Genomic DNA, 16,481 nt, shown 5'->3' on the forward strand with positions numbered 1-16,481 from the left:
GCACACGCCGAAAATCGCCGGTTTCGCTTTCTGCCAATTTTCGGTTTGTGGCGGGCCCTTAGAACAGAACCCGGCGCATGCCCGGGGCCCTCCTGTATAATAAAGACATAGTGACTAGGGAAGGCTTGTAATGTAAACTTACATGGAGATAATCAGCGAAGTTGAAGGGAATCAGTCCCAGTGGTCAGGGCTCCTCAGCAAGTGGACTTTTGTGAAGAATTGAATATGATAATTACTCGTAGTGGGGAATGGAGCTATAATTAAAGCTACGTGAGACTCATGTGGAACCTGTATAAATAACTCTTGTATGACAATGAAATGAGACAGTATAAAGGTCTCTGTGAGATAATGACTGACCTATATATATACCATATTGGTCATATCAACCATCTCCCTGAGACAGACTGTGCTAAGCATGTAACGATGTCCTGGAGTAAACAGGTAAAGTAACCACATATGTAGCAGCTCACCCCTGTTGGATGCGTGCATCACGCCAGAAATGGAAACGAAAAACGGTCCGTGAGGTCAAGGAACGGAGCACAGCAGTTGTGAAGAATGGGGGCTACAAACCAGCAGGAACGATTAAAAAAGAACTAGTCTCTACCAATGGGATTTGACCGTGGAGGCGTTCGCGCCAGAATTCTATCTTGTGACGTCACGGTTGGGGGCGGGGGATCGCGTACATATACGGGAGGGTGTACAGACACGAACTCACTCTTTGACAAAGGGATTTGTTCCCGAAACGTGTCAGAGTAGTTCTGTACCCCTCACTACCATGCAATAAAGTTCTTTTTTAATCGTTCCTGCTGGTTCGTAGCCCCCATTCTTCACAACTGCTGTGCTCCGTTCCTGGATCTCACGGACCGTTTTTCCCTTACATGGAGATAATATGAGTACTTCAGTATTAGGTGTCAACTGTTTTATTTGGACTAAGTTTTTTTTAGAGGTTCCGAGGCGCTCAATGGTTCATAAATGTATGTAACTCCTGTTTACTTTACCTCAGACTATAGAACCTGTCACTGAGGTGGGGGCCTGAGTACTATAACTTGGCGTTTAACTCTTATAGTGGGGGGTCACCAGAATGGGAGGCAGGAGTAATTAGACACAACACAACTGTAAGGAATTACGAAAAACTTTATGATTCTATATCTATAACTTTGAATGGTGGATGAAACCGGTGAACACACGGATCGAACGCCGCGGTGAGGGGGCCTTGGCCCAAAGAGTTAGAAAGGCTGGGGGTCTTTGTTTTGAGACACAGGGGACACCACGCCTCATGGAGAAGCCAAGAGCAATCACTGCTCGAAAATGTAATGTTAATAGACATTGAGCACTCAGAGATAAAATAGGAAACCAGGTTTTATATTTATATTCCTACTCGGGAAGCCTATCCCTATAAGCGCACGCTAACATGATTTTTTTTTATATGTTTATCTGTCCCACAGTTGTCAGGGATTAATATGTCTTATAGGCAATTTTATATTCTAAGCGGGCCATGGTGAAGGTGTGATCAGTGGAGGGAGAGCAGATAGAGGCGGGGTGTGCAGGATGGGAGCCCTGCATGCCCGACGTCAGGTCGCCCCCAGTAGGGCCATATGCCCGCCAGGCCACTTAGGGTCAGGTCGCAAATCTGGAATGAGTGGCTAGTTACTCATTTACTTTATGGTTTAATTTTTGTTTTTTTTGTTTTCCCCCCAAGTCCCCGGAAGGGGAAAATCCCTTCCCTTCATTTTTTATTCCCATTTGTTTCCTACAACCATTAAGTCTTTAGTTCACAACTTTCGCATGAGAGAGAGAGAGAGGCACGAAATTGGAAATGACTAACCAAGTTGAATTTAAACATGGGTCCATAAGGGAATAACCTTGGGGCAAGACAATCATATATGGAAGAATATGTGGAATATGTGAAAAAGAAAGTACACTACACACTCTTTGAATTCTATGGTTTTACATATCAGGACATAATAACAATCATCTTTTCCTTAGCAGGTCTAAAAATTAGGCAAATACAACCTCAGATGAACAACAACACCTGACATATTACACCGTGTCATGATTTATTAAACAAAAATAAAGCCAAAATGGAGAAGCCATGTGTGAAAAACTAAGTACACCCTTACTGCTTCCATAGGAATTAAGATGCTAGGTAGCAGACAGGTGCTGCTAATCAAATGCCCTTAATTAATTGATCATCAGCAAGTGTGACCACCTCTATAATAGCCGAAGGTTTAGCAATTTGCTGGTCTGGAGCATTCAGGTGTGTGTTAGCACAATGCCAAGGAGGAAAGACCTTAGCAATGATCTTAGCGAAGCAATTGTTGCTGCCCATCAATCTGGGAAGGGTTATAAGGCCATTTCCAAACAATTTAAAGTCCATTATTCTACAGTGAGAAAGATTATTCAAAAGTGGAAAACATTCAAGACAGTTGCCAACCTTCCCAGGAGTGGACGTCCCAGCAAATTCATCCCAAGGTCAGACCGTGCAATGCTCAGAGAAATTGCAAAAAAAACCAAGAGTTACATCTCAGACCCTACAGGCCTCAGTTAGCATGTTAAATGTTAAAGTTCATGACAGTATAATTAGAAAAGAGACTGAAAAAGTATGGTTTGTTTGGAAGGGTTAGCAGCAAGAAAGCCTCTTCTCTCTAAAAAGAACATGGCAGCACGGTTTAGGTTTGCAAAGTTGCATCTTAACAAACCACAAGACTTCTGGAGCAATGTCCTTTGGACAGACGAGACCAAAGTGGAGATGTTTGGCCATAATGCACAGCGCCACGTTTGGCGAAAACCAAACACAGCATATCAGCACAAACACCTCATACCAACTGTCAAGCACGGTGGTGGAGGGGTGATGATTTGGGCTTGTTTGGCAGCCACAGGACCTGGGAACCTTGCAGTCATTGAGTCGACCATGAACTCCTCTGTATACCAAAGTATTCTAGAGTCAAATGTGAGGCCATCTGTCCGACAGCTAAAGCTTGGCCGAAATTGGGTCATGCAACAGGATAATGATCCCAAGCACACCAGCAAATCTACAACAGAATGGCTGAAAAAGAAAAGAATCAAGGTGTTGCAATGGCCCAGTCAAAGTCCAGACCTCAACCCAATTGAAATGCTGTGGCTGTGCATAAACAAATGCCCATAAACCTCAATGAACTGAAGCAACGTTGTAATGAAGAGTGGGCCAAAATTCCTCCACAACGATGTGAGAGACTGATAAAGTCATACAGAAAACGATTACTTCAAGTTATTGCTGCTAAAGGTGGTTCTACAAACTATTGAATCATAAGGTGTACTTGGTTTTTCACACATGGCTTCTCCATTTTGGCTTTATTTTTGTTAAATCATGACACGGTGTAATATGTAATGTGTTGATGTTCATCTGAGGTTGTATTTGCCTAATTTTAAGACCTGCTAAGGAACAGATCATTGTTATTATGTCCTGATATGTAAAACCATAGAATTCAAAGAGGATGTACTTTCTTTTTCACACAACTGTATGCCAGGTTGGCCAGAACCTCTCCAACATAGCAGTGAATAACTTGGGTTCGTTTAGTGTAATCGTTGAGGGGTTAAGTACCACTGTTAAAGCAATTTATATGCATTTCCTATTAACTGAGTACAAATCAAACATTTAGCAGGCCTCTCGCAGATGTCACTCCAATCCTTATCTTCAATCTATATGGATAAGGCCCATTTTCTATCCAATATACTGTATATTTATCTTTGTAGGAGATCTTTGTACAATAAAGAGATCGGGACTTTTTGCAAAGGAAATTGGTCTTTCAGCATAATATCTGCTCTGAAAGGGAAAGAACAAAGTGGTGTAATTGGATATAACTAATAGGGAGGTGATAACCTTCATGTTTTAGGGATGGGGGCTTAAAAAAATCTTTATTAAAAAAAAAATCTCTTACTGAACGGATGCCACAATAAATACACCAGTAAAAATGTTTGCAGTTTTTCCTATGTAACTTTGTGAGTACTCATGATGGGACTGAAACACGGAGCATTTGAAAAAGGTATAAGAGACTAGGAAGCAGGTTCATCTTAACCCAAAAGACTTTCCCTACCAATGGAATACAATACTTGTCTTTGATCCCTCTCCAGAACTCTGAGAGAAGGGTCGTTTGCTGAATATAGGGTATTATAATGTTCTTTGATCTGTATTCCCAGATGCTTCGAGGATTCACACCTCTATCTAAAATGTACATTTACTTCTAGGAGTTTACCAGTTTATTTTGGTAGGTTGATAGCCAGGGCTTCTGATATTGAGTTATTAATCTTACATTTAGAGAAGACACTATTGTCTGAGCTCTTGGTAAAGATTAGAGAGGGATATAATTGGTTTAATTAGAGTGAGGATGATATCATCAGCACAAAGTACCAATTTCCATTCCGTAGATACTCGTTTCTCCTCTGCAATATCTTTATTTGTCCTAATGCTTCAAGCCAGAGGTTTCATGGCCAAATCAAATAGGAGAGGGAATAATGGACAATCTTGTCTTGTGCCATAATTAATCTGGAATAGATTTGAGCAGAAACCCCCTATCTCTAAATCTCTGCTGCTGTAGATGAGTAAATAGCCTTTCTTCCTTTCCTAAAGAGGCTCCTTTCCTCTATCACAAAACACCCCAATATTTTAAATAAAAAAGGCAATTGAAAGCGATAAAATGGCCTTTTACACATCTAAACTAACTACAACACTAAAGTCACTATTGTAACCCTCCCTGCCCGGCTCCTAGGGAGTTTACATTATTGTGCAAAGGTTGACATGGGTTACCTTGACTCAGGGTGCTCTATTCAGGCGGCTGGGCAATGAGGTAGCAAGGATGTATAAAAATGGGCACCAGGAATCTTTGTAGTACAACTGTCTGCTATTCGTGTCCCGAAGCACAAGGACCGCTCATACACATATTGACAACGTTGTACTGTATTTTATAACAGACATACATGAATATGGTTCTTCCATCAGTGTTCGCTCTTAACACTCAAATGGAGGTACCTTGACTTAGTTGCTCTAAGTATGTGTGGAACCCAGCCCCACCATGTTGCTTCGGGACTATCATCAGTATTAATCTGATTACTCTAGGCCCCTATGGGAGTCCTGGCGGGTCTTTCTCACGTGACCCAATACCTTTGGTCTGTTTGGGAACTGCCACTCCCATACAGACAGATGAGGGATATTGGCGCAGATCTACGTTTAGAGCTAATCCGCCAACACCCGGGAGCCCTCTTTCCCGAGGCCCTCTGCGGCGTGCCGTATTCCTTTTCCTTAAATATTCAGGACTCCATTCCTTCTTTTGGAGATCCGAATTTAAAGGATTCTGTCCCTATCTAAAACATAATAAACAGGGGAGCCTGTTCTGTGCTATTACTTAATAAACATTACTTCTCTACTCTCCCCGAGGCTCCTATGCTCTTGTCCTCCTGGAACCTAACCTTCTCGAATATTTTCCTCACTTAAATACTCTTCCATGATGTCAGAATCCCCATAGCAACACAGGGCGAGGCCCAGCATATGCCAACCTGCTAGTAACCCCCAGGAGAAGGGGTTACACTCTACTATTTAGCATTTAAAGCACATGATTACACAATATCAGTACAGGGTATAAAGGCAAAAAGCATTAAAGGAGAACAAACAGAGAGTTATGTGTATGTGTAATCTAGGAGTGACTTTCTTACATTTTAACTGAGGAGAACATTGCCGATGCTAATAAGATAAACACATGCATAGTTGCTGACAGACTTGTGTCTGTGCAACTCTGTGATATACATCTATGCCATGTTACCTACCACCTTTTAGGCTCTGTCACTAAAGGAGTCTGAAAAGGCGACCCTGAGCGAGAAGCTGAGCAATGCCCAACACAGCCTGGCCAGTCTCGGCCTGGAGATGGAGCGTCAGAAGCGGGAGACACAGATCAGGCAGGAGCAGGACCGGGTATGTCTGCTCTCACATTTAGCTTGACCACCTGACTTCAGATTATGAAGTACAGACTCTGCCAGTGCTGGATTTGCTACGGCAAACAGTTTATTTGTCTTTGGGATTAGCCAAGTATGTGTTTTGTAGCAAGGAATGTAGGGGAGAGGAAAGGAAATAGAATACATGCTATAGCAAAGAGAGGGCAAGAGATGCAGAATAGATATGAAAGACAAGCAGCCAACAAGTACATACCATGAGATGTCCCTACCACCATGAATGGTCAGTAAAACAAGACTGTATAAAGATTATATCCGGACTAGCTATTTCACTGTAATAACCCCGTACAGCATTTCAAATCATGTTTAATTTCTTCCCTGCTGGAAAAGCATACAGACCCATATGTATCACGGAGCTCGATTTGGTGTCAACTGCTGTCCAAGACCGTTGACGCAGGATCAACCTCTGATACCTCTTAACTTAGTGAATCACGGCAATAGAGCCCACAGTGTGTAGTTAGTTTTCCAGCAGCGTATTTCTTTTATAAATGCTCCTCTTTTCTCTGATTTTGATCACATCATGTCCCTGACAGAACACCATCGTTTCCCTGAACTCCGAGTTGAAGACCTTCCGGGTGCAGTTTGAAGAATCCTTGACATCCCATGAGAGAGAGTTAAAGGGTCTCCATGAACAGAGCAGGGAGCTGGCGAAACAGAGGGAGTCGGGCCTACGGGAGGTGAGTGGTTGGGGGCAATATTCTGAAATATCAGAGAACCACATGCCAGTAATAACCACATTTTGTATTTATCCAGCTACTTTTCATTACAAAAGACTTATACTTAAGAAACAATAATGCAGCCACCACAAGTGTGGAACCCAGCAATATGTTCCTACATGGCAGCCTCACACAGGAACAATGTTATGAAGGGGTGGGTGGGTGAGGTTTCTGGTCCCCAAAAACACCTACCTGTACTTGGTAGCCCTACCTCTGTTTGCTTTTCTGAGTTTGATGCATTGGGTAAATGTATCCGGTTTGGATTAAGCCAGCAGAAACTGCATATGTGTTCCGTACCCTCTGTGTTCACCCCCAGGTGGAGGAGCTGAAGACCCAGTTATGCGTGGTGGAAGATGCCAGGGATGCAGTGCGGCGGGAGCTAATCGAGGCTCACCGGCGGCTGCGGGAGAGTCAGGAGGTGGTGGAGGTGCACAGGAAGGAGAGCCTGGACCTGCGCCGATCCCTCGGAGACGAGGCCAAAGAGAAGGAAGCTGTGCAGAAATCCAATGAGGATCTGCGGGGATCAGTACGCAGGGCCGAGAGTGAGCGTATCAGGTACCACACATTTCATCGGTATTGCACTGGATCTCTACAAGTTGAGATAAGTTGGATTAGCATGGAAATTATCCATGAGTCTGGCTTTACAATTTGCTATGAACACCATCTATTGGAGTATGATAACAAATATTGGGGCCTTCCAATAGGTTGTGCCATATACATAAAGGGCCATTGTTTTGGTCCAAGTTAGGACCATTGTCACAGTGAGTTTACAATAAAATGACATTTCTATAAGTAAGTCCCCTTCTAAATATTATAGGAACACGTTAAATTGATGTGTGATGATACTCTGGGTGCTGAGCCAACATTTTTGCATTGACAAATTCTAAACTTCCACTTCTATTCTCAAATGGATCTATTTGCTATACATGTTTTTTAATGGTGCCTAAATACCTTAGTTCCCTTGTTAAAAAAAATGGTGCTATATTGAAATCAAGCGCTGTATGGAAGTAACAGGTTTTCCATTGGTAGGTACACTGAATACTGCATATCCCTCAGCATCCTGGTCTGATTATGCCAATGATATCGTAACATTGGGGATCAGATTTACAGCCACACACAATGACGTTCCCGGCTTGGGTTGATATATTGGCGACCTCTTGGGGCTAATGAAGGGTTTATGGATGCTACAACATACTGCCGCTGTCTGTTTTTTTCTGTCATACTATTATGTCCAAGTGAAGTTGATCTGAAAGCTCATGCTGTAGTGCCCTGATCGGCACTATTCCAGCTGAATGAATAAACCTTTCGTGTCATAACTTCCTGCCTCCGCCATGACAGCTTAAAGCGTGCCAACGAGGAGAAGGAGCAGCGCCTCAGCGTGCTAGAGGAGGCGCGAGCAGCCACCGAGAAGGAGGCTACTGACCTACGTACGGCACTGCGGGAGGTAGAGCGATCACGGCTGGAAGCGCGCAGAGAGCTGCAGGATCTGCGCAGACAGGTGAGTCAGGTAACACACGTGTGTGTCTAACACAGGGTGCACATGTGCTGTTTGTAGGGGAAGGGCATTAGGACAGGTTGTAGGTGCGTATTGCTGGACGTGAGTGTTTCTCAAATTCGTCTATGTAGTATGGCACAATGAGACATAAAGGGCCATATTTATTAAGTGGCATTATTCCATATGACAAGGGTTCCCAACTTCTGTCCTCAAGCGCCTACCCCCCTCCCCCCCTGACAGGTTGGGTTTTACAGATATCCCAGCTTCAGCACAGGTGGCTCAATCATCAACTGAGGCAAATATGATCCGTTGTGTGTATGTGTTAGTATGTCTGTATGTATCACTGTGTATGTGTTAGTATGTCTGTATGTATCACTGTGTATGTGTTAGTATGTCTGTATGTATCACAGTGTATGTGTTAGTATGTCTGTATGTATCACAGTGTATGTGTTAGTATGTCTGTATGTATCACTGTGTATGTGTTAGTATGTCTGTATGTATCACAGTGTATGTGTTAGTATGTCTGTATGTATCACTGTGTATGTGTTAGTATGTCTGTATGTATCACTGTGTATGTGTTAGTATGTCTGTATGTATCACAGTGTATGTGTTAGTATGTCTGTATGTATCACTGTGTATGTGTTAGTATGTCTGTATGTATCACTGTGTATGTGTTAGTATGTCTGTATGTATCACAGTGTATGTGTTAGTATGTCTGTATGTATCACTGTGTATGTGTTAGTATGTCTGTATGTATCACAGTGTATGTGTTAGTATGTCTGTATGTATCACTGTGTATGTGTTAGTATGTCTGTATGTATCACTGTGTATGTGTTAGTATGTCTGTATGTATCACAGTGTATGTGTTAGTATGTCTGTATGTATCACTGTGTATGTGTTAGTATGTCAGTATGTATCACTGTGTATGTGTTAGTATGTCTGTATGTATTACTGTGTATCTGTTAGTATGTCTGTATGTATCACTGTGTATGTGTTTGTATGTCTGTATGTATCCCTGTGTATGTGTTAGTATGTCTGTTTGTATCACTGTGTATGTGTTTGTATGTCTGTATGTATCCCTGTGTATGTGTTAGTATGTCTGTATGTATCCCTGTGTATGTGTTAGTATGTCTGTATGTATCACTGTGTATGTGTTAGTATGTCTGTATGTATCACTGTGTATGTGTTAGTATGTCTGTATGTATCACTGTGTATGTGTTAGTATGTCTGTTAGTATGTCTGTATGTATCACTGTGTATCTGTTAGTATGTCTCTATGTATCACTGTGTATCTGTTAGTATGTCTCTATGTATCACTGTGTATGTGTTAGTATGTCTGTATGTATCACAGTGTATGTGTTAGTATGTCTGTATGTATCACTGTGTATTTGTTAGTATGTCTGTATGTATCACTGTGTAGTTGTGTGAATATTTTCCAGTGTATACAGTATTTGCTTTTTCAAACACCTGTGAGCATGGGACCTGCATACGGGACATGGATTAATACACAGCTCGCAAGCTGCCCCACTTTTCCCCTCCGCAAGGGTCCCTCAGATGAGTAACATCTCCCCTAAATTCATCCCCATTTACCACCTGTCAGGAACAGCACTCAAGTGGGCACGCAAATTAGATATGCAATCAGGGTTAATACACATGGCTACTCTCCTGTGCAAGGTACCTCCAATGAGCCAATATTAACCTCTTACTTAATTGCAATCATATCTATGCGCTGCTTTCACCACCTGAGAAATGCAAATAAAAGGTGTAAAATGTATATTTGCCAGGATCCCAGTTCCCTGTTTATAATAGAAAAAAACTATGCACTTAACACACAAAAATCTGTTGTAGCAAAAAGTGTCAGAAAATGTAAATACTCTCTCCAGATCGTGCAATCAGTTCATTCAGAGACCCAAAGCATTACTTAGTAAATGTTTTAATATATATATATATATATATATATATATATATATATATATATATATATATATATATATATATATATATATATATATATATTATATATATATAAAAATTATATATATATATATATATATACTAGCTGAGAGACCCGGCGTTGCCCGGGATGTAAATGCATAATAGGTAGTATTATTTATAAATCGTGGAACAATAGGTGAGTATTTGTTGTAAAGGTTGGATAATAATGTTGAAAAGAAAGACGGAATAAAATGTAATACGATGTTGTTTAAAAATGGTTTATTGTAAACACACCACAGTACAATGTATATTTTGGTGACATAACAGATGTAAAAATGTGAAGCGTGTGTCCTGCTAGGGTGTGAGGCGGCGGGTGGCGCGTGGGTTGTGAGTGCTGTCTGTGAGTGGGGGTCCTGCTAGGGTGTGAGGCGGCGGGTGGCGCGTGGGTTGTGAGTGCTGTCTGTGAGTGGGGGTCCTGCTAGGGTGTGAGGCGGTAGGTGGCGCGTGGGTTGTGAGTGCTGTCTGTGAGTGGGGGTCCTGCTAGGGTGTGAGGCGGCAGGTGGCGCGTGGGTTGTGAGTGCTGTCTGTGAGTGGGGGTCCTGCTAGGGTGTGAGGCGGCGGGTGGCACTTGGGTTGTGAGTGCTGTCTGTGAGTGGGGTCCTGCTAGGGTGTGAGGCGGCAGGTGTCGCGTGGGTTGTGAGTGCTCTCTGTGAGTGGGGGTCCTGCTAGGGTGTGAGGCGGTGGGTCAGTGATGTCGGTGCGTAGGGGCGGGAGGCAGCAGGTGTGTGAGGCGGCAGGTATGTGTCGAGTGTGGCGGGAGTCTGTTGAGTGCATGCAGCGGCTGTGAGGCGGTGGGTGAAAGGCAGAGGCGGGCGGAGTAAGGGCGGGTGAAAGGCAGAGGCGGGTGGGCACGAAAGCAGAGGCGGGGAGGCAGGAAGGCGAATATTGGTGGGAAGGGGGGGAAGGGTGTGGGAGGGGGGGAAGGGTGTGGGAGGGGGGGGAGGGGGTAGGGTGTGGGAGGGGGGGAAGGGGGTAGGGTGTGGGAGGGGGGAAGGGTGTGGGAGAGGGGAAGGGTGTGGGAGGGGGGAAGGGGGTGGGAGGGGAGGAGGGGGAGGGAAAGGGGGGAGGGAAAGGGGAGATGGGGGGAGGAGGGGGGAGAGAAAGGGGAGGAGGGGGGAGGGATAGGGGAGGAGGGGGAGGGGGAGGGGAAGGGAAAGGGGAGGAGGAGGGGAGGAGGAGGGGAGAAGGTAGGAGGGGGGAGGGGAGAAGGGGGGAGGGGAGAAGGGAGGAGGGGGAAGGGGAGAAGGGAGGAGGGGGAGGGGAGGAGGGGAAAGGAGGGGGAGGGGAGAAGGGGGGAGGGGAGAAGGGAGGAGGGGGGAGGGGAGAAGGGAGGAGGGGGGAGGGGAGAAGTGGGGAGGGGAGAAGGGAGGAGGGGAGGAGGGGAGGAGGGGGAGGGGGGAGGGGAGAAGGGGGAGGGGGAGAGGAGGGGGAGGGGAAGAGGGGAGAGGAGGGGGAGGGGAAGAGGGGAGAGGAGGGGAAGAGGGGAAGAGGGGAGAGGAGGGGGAGGGGAGAAGGGGGAGGGGAGAGGAGGGGGAGGGGAGGAGGGGAGAAGGGAGGAGGGGAGAGGAGGGGGAGGGGAGGAGGGGAGAAGGGGGGAGGGGAGAAGGGGGAGGGGAGAAGGGGGGAGGGGAGAAGGGGGAGGGGAGAGGAGGGGGAGGGGGGGAGGGGAGAGGAGGGGGAGGGGGGGAGGGGAGAAGGGGGGAGGGGAGAAGGGGGAGGGGAGAAGAGAGGAGGGGGGAGGAGGTGAGGAGGGGGGGGGAGAAGGGAGGAGGGGGGAAGGGAGGAGGGGGAGAAAGGGGAGCGGGGGGGGGGAGAAAGGGGAGCGGGGGGGGGGAGAAAGGGGAGCGGGGGGGGGAGAAAGGGGAGCGGGGGGGGGGAGAAAGGGGAGCGGGGGGGGGGAGAAAGGGGAGCGGGGGGGGGAGAAAGGGGAGCGGGGGGGGGGGAGAAAGGGGAGCGGGGGGGGGGGGAGAAAGGGGAGCGGGGGGGGGGGAGAAAGGGGAGCGGGGGGGGGGAGAAAGGGGAGCGGGGGGGGAGAAAGGGGAGCGGGGGGGGGAGAAAGGGGAGCGGGGGGGGGGAGAAAGGGGAGCGGGGGGGGGGGGAGAAAGGGGAGCGGGGGGGGGGGGGGAAGAAAGGGGAGCGGGGGGGGAAGAAAGGGGAGCGGGGGGGGGGAGAAAGGGGAGCGGGGGGGGGGAGAAAGGGGAGCGGGGGGGGGGAGAAAGGGGAGCGGGGGGGGGGGAGAAAGGGGAGCGGGGGGGGGGGAGAAAGGGGAGCGGGGGGGGGGGAGAAAGGGGAGCGGGGGGGGAGAAAGGGGAGCGGGAGGGGGAGCGGGGGGGGAGAAAGGGGAGCGGGGGGGAGAAAGGGGAGCGGGGGGGGAGAAAGGGGAGCGGGGGGGGAGAAAGGGGAGGGGGGGGAGAAAGGGGAGCGGGGGGGGAGAAAGGGGAGCGGGGGGGGGGGGGAGAAAGGGGAGCGGGGGGGGGGGAGAAAGGGGAGCGGGGGGGGTGGGATGAAAGGGGAGCGGGGGGGTGGGATGAAAGGGGAGCGGGGGGGGGGGGAGAAAGGGGAGCGGGGGGGAGAGCCGGCGTTGGTCGTGAGTTACATTTAGCGCTAGGAAAAAGGGGGGGGGAGAGGGGAGGAAAAGGAGGGGAGGGGGACGGGGGAAAAGGAGGGGAGGGGGAGGGGGGGAAAGGAGAGGGAGGGGGGAAAAGGAGGGGGGGACAGTGGACAGGAGGGGGGGGGACAGTGGACAGGAGGGGGGGGACAGTGGACAGGAGGGGGGGGACAGTGGCCGGGGGGAGGGGGGGGACAGTGGCTGGGGGGAGGGGGGGGGGACAGTGGACAGGAGGGGGGGACAGTGGCTGGGGGGAGGGGGGGACGACAGTGGAAAGGACAGTGGACAGGAGGGGATGGGAGGGGGGGGGAGAGTGGACAGGAGGGGGGGGGGAGTGTACAGGGGGGGGGGACAGGTGAAAGGACAGTGGACAGGAGGGGATGGGAGGGGGGGTGACAGTGGACAGGAGGGGGGGTGACAGTGGACAGGAGGGGGGGTGACAGTGGACAGGAGGGGGGGAGAGTGGACAGGAGGGGGGTGACAGTGGACAGGAGGGGGGGGTGACAGTGGACAGGAGGGGGGGACAGTGGACAGGAGGGGGGGGCAGTGGACAGGAGGGGGGGCAGTGGACAGGAGGGAGGGCAGTGGACAGGAGGGGAGGGCAGTGGACAGGAGGGGGGGCAGTGGACAGGAGGGGGGGGGCAGTGGACAGGAGGGGGGGGGGCAGTGGACAGGAGGGGGGGCAGTGGACAGGAGGGGGGGGCAGTGGACAGGAGGGGGGGCAGTGGACAGGAGGGGGGGCAGTGGACAGGAGGGGGGGGGCAGTGGACAGGAGGGGGGGGCAGTGGACAGGAGGGGGGGGCAGTGGACAGGAGGGGGGGGGGCAGTGGACAGGAGGGGGGTTGGTTTGCTTTAAATTGACGGGTCCCTCCTCTCCACTCCCCCTGTATCTTTCTCCGCTCCCCCTGTATCTTTCTCCGCTCCTGACCCCCCCCCCCCCCATGTGTAGCTCCGGTCCCCACTCTACAGTGTCTGAGACAGAGTGTAACACACACACACACACAGACACACACACACAGTGTACCACACACACACTGTCACGCTGTGACACACACACACACACACACACACACACTCTCTCTCTCTCTCTCTCTCTCTCTCTCTCTCTCTCACCTCTCCTTCTGGCCGCCTCCATGTTAGTTAGTCCGCGAGGGAGGGGTCCTTCCGTCCGCCGCCATCTTAGGTGCCGCGTGCCGCGTGGCAGCGGTAGGCTGCCCTGGCCAATGCCTGTCCCCGCGCCACGGAGGTGAGCGGGAGGTGAGGGGAGGTGAGTGGAGGGAGCGGGAGGTGAGCGGGAGGTGAGTGGAGGGAGCGGGAGGTGAGTGGAGGCAGCGGCAGGCTGCCCTGCCCACTGCCTGTCCCCGCGCCGGGGAGGTGAGTGGAGCGTGAGGTGAGTAGAGGAAGCGGGAGGTGAGTGGAGGCAGCGGCAGGCTGCCCTGCCCACTGCCTGTCCCCGCGCCGGGGAGGTGAGTGGAGCGGGAGGTGAGTAGAGGGAGCGGGAGTTGAGTGGAGGCAGCGGCAGGCTGCCCTGCCCACTGCCTGTCCCCGCGCCGGGGAGGGAGTTGAGCGGGAGGGAGGTGAGTGGAGAGGGAGGTGGAGGGAGTTGAGCGGGAGGGAGGTGAGTGGAGCGGGAGGTGGAGGGAGGTGAGTGGAGAGGGAGGTGAGTGTGATGGGGGGGAGGACAGAGAGAGAGGTGTGTGTCTGTGTGTCTGTGTGTCTGTGTGTCTGTGTGTCCTTTGGCCCGTCACTCCGCCTCAGGCCAATGAGAGGTGTGCGGGGGCGGGCGGGCCAAGGGACCAATGAGATTGCTGCTAGGGACGCAGACATACAGTGCTTTCAGAAATATATAGTAGATATATATATAAAAATACAGTGCTTAGATTACAGGAAAGGTATTACAAGAACATACAATAACAGTAAATGCAGAACAGTTTCTCAAAATAACAGGATCAAACATAAAATAGAAATCCCTATACAGTACATTACCCAAATGTCATAGGTTTCTCCCATAGAGGTCACTGGCGCAGGAAGATGAGATATCACGTGTTTGGTCCAAACACACCTCTGTTGAAATCTGATTTTCATAAAATCTTGCTAAGGCTTAAGTATGGGTTTTCCCTTTATTGAAACAACATACGCCCACCCCTATCATAAATCAGCTGCGAGATTGACAGTTTTACTAGAGTAAAAAATAACTTCACATTTTCTTTGAAGCTGAGAGTCAGGTCTGCTTATTGGTTACGACCTTCTAAACAACACACGTCACCTTGAGTGGACCATCCATGATAGGCTCAGCACCGAACAATGAAAAGTCATGACATGTTACAAACCCAATATAGTGTATTTTTAAACTCGAACTATAGCTAATTAACCCCTGAAGCACCAGATGGATTAAAATACATAATATCTCATTATATCATCATGACAATCGGTATATCTGGATCACTGTCTATGTATAATTTTATTTACATAGCGCCAACCGTGTACGCCACGCTTCATTACAATACAAGGTAAATAAATTACAAACAATGGGGATAAGTGCAACAGGTAAATGACAACATAAGGCTGAAGGAGACCCTGCCCCACAGAGCTTACAATCTAAGTGTTATGCTGGGAGGCGCACAGACACATTAGGAGTAAAAGTGCATTGTTAGAAGTGCAGGCGGGGGAGGTCAAAAGCACCTGGCGCTCGTAGCAGAGGCGTAAACCGGTTAACGAGAAGCTTCTTTAAAGAGGTGGGTTTCAGCTGGGCTTTAAATGTGGGAAGTGGGGGTGCTTGGCGAATACTGAGTGGAAGAGCGGCCCATAGTTAGGGAGCGATTTCTGGAAAAGGTTCACGGCGGGAGAGGGGTGAAGAAGTAAAAGGTACAAAGATGTGACAATCTTGGGTAGAGTGTAAGAGACGAGTAGGGGTGTAACGAGAGATCAGAGTAGAGATATGTGGAGGTGCAGAGGAGTGCAGCGCTATAAAAGAAAGGAGGAGAATGTTGTCGTTTTATATGGAAATTAATAGGAAGTCAGCAGAGAGAATTGAGGAGGCCAGAAGCAGATACGCATCTAGAAGAGCAGGAGATGATTCGGGCAGCTTTTAGAATGGATTGTAAAGGAGAGAGGTGTGAGGCAGGGAGGCCACGTGAAAGAATGTTACAGTAGTCAATGCGGGAGAGAACAAGGGCAGGCATTAGTGTGGTAGTGGAACATAGGAAGGGACGTATCTTAGCAATTGGAAAAGCGGCAAGATTTTGTAACAGCATTTACATGTGAGGAGAAGGACAGGGAGGAGGGAATGTAACCCCATTGGCTGCGTGTTAGCGAGACTGGGAGGATAGTACTGTAGTGTTATTGACTGTAATGGAGAAGGGAACAATGGGATCCGGTTTGGGAGAGAATATGAGAAGTTCTGTCTTAGCCATGTTAATCTTGAGGTGATGAATGGCCATCCAGGCCGAGATTGTGGATACACACTCTGTAATGTGTGACTGAGCTGCAGGTGTAAGGTCAGGTGTAGATAAATATAAGTGTGTATCGTCAGCATAGAGATGACAGGTGAATCCTGTGCAGGTGGATATATTTTACAGTACACCTCTAAAGAAATATATGTATATTTTGGTATGGTAGTGTATATTTGTTAGTATACTGTATGTACATGCATCCCTATGTGGCTATATATACATTTCGCAGTATACCTG

The 16,481-nt window shown here is 48.7% G+C and overlaps 1 protein-coding gene across 11 annotated transcripts in view; it reads left to right on the forward strand.

Moving 5' to 3' along the window:
- Nucleotides 1-16,481, forward strand: part of CROCC (ciliary rootlet coiled-coil, rootletin) — a 72,677-nt gene that overhangs the window by 39,421 nt on the left and 16,775 nt on the right. For all 11 annotated transcript variants that reach the window (XM_075605967.1, XM_075605957.1, XM_075605956.1 and 8 more), the window contains 4 exons: nucleotides 5,807-5,941; nucleotides 6,513-6,656; nucleotides 7,012-7,250; nucleotides 8,034-8,193. In XM_075605967.1, the coding sequence (XP_075462082.1) occupies nucleotides 5,807-5,941; nucleotides 6,513-6,656; nucleotides 7,012-7,250; nucleotides 8,034-8,193 (678 nt within the window). The remainder of the gene's footprint in view (nucleotides 1-5,806; nucleotides 5,942-6,512; nucleotides 6,657-7,011; nucleotides 7,251-8,033; nucleotides 8,194-16,481) is intronic.

Source organism: Ascaphus truei, chromosome 6 (genome assembly GCF_040206685.1).
Source record: "Ascaphus truei isolate aAscTru1 chromosome 6, aAscTru1.hap1, whole genome shotgun sequence".
Taxonomy (NCBI): Eukaryota; Metazoa; Chordata; class Amphibia; order Anura; family Ascaphidae; genus Ascaphus; species Ascaphus truei.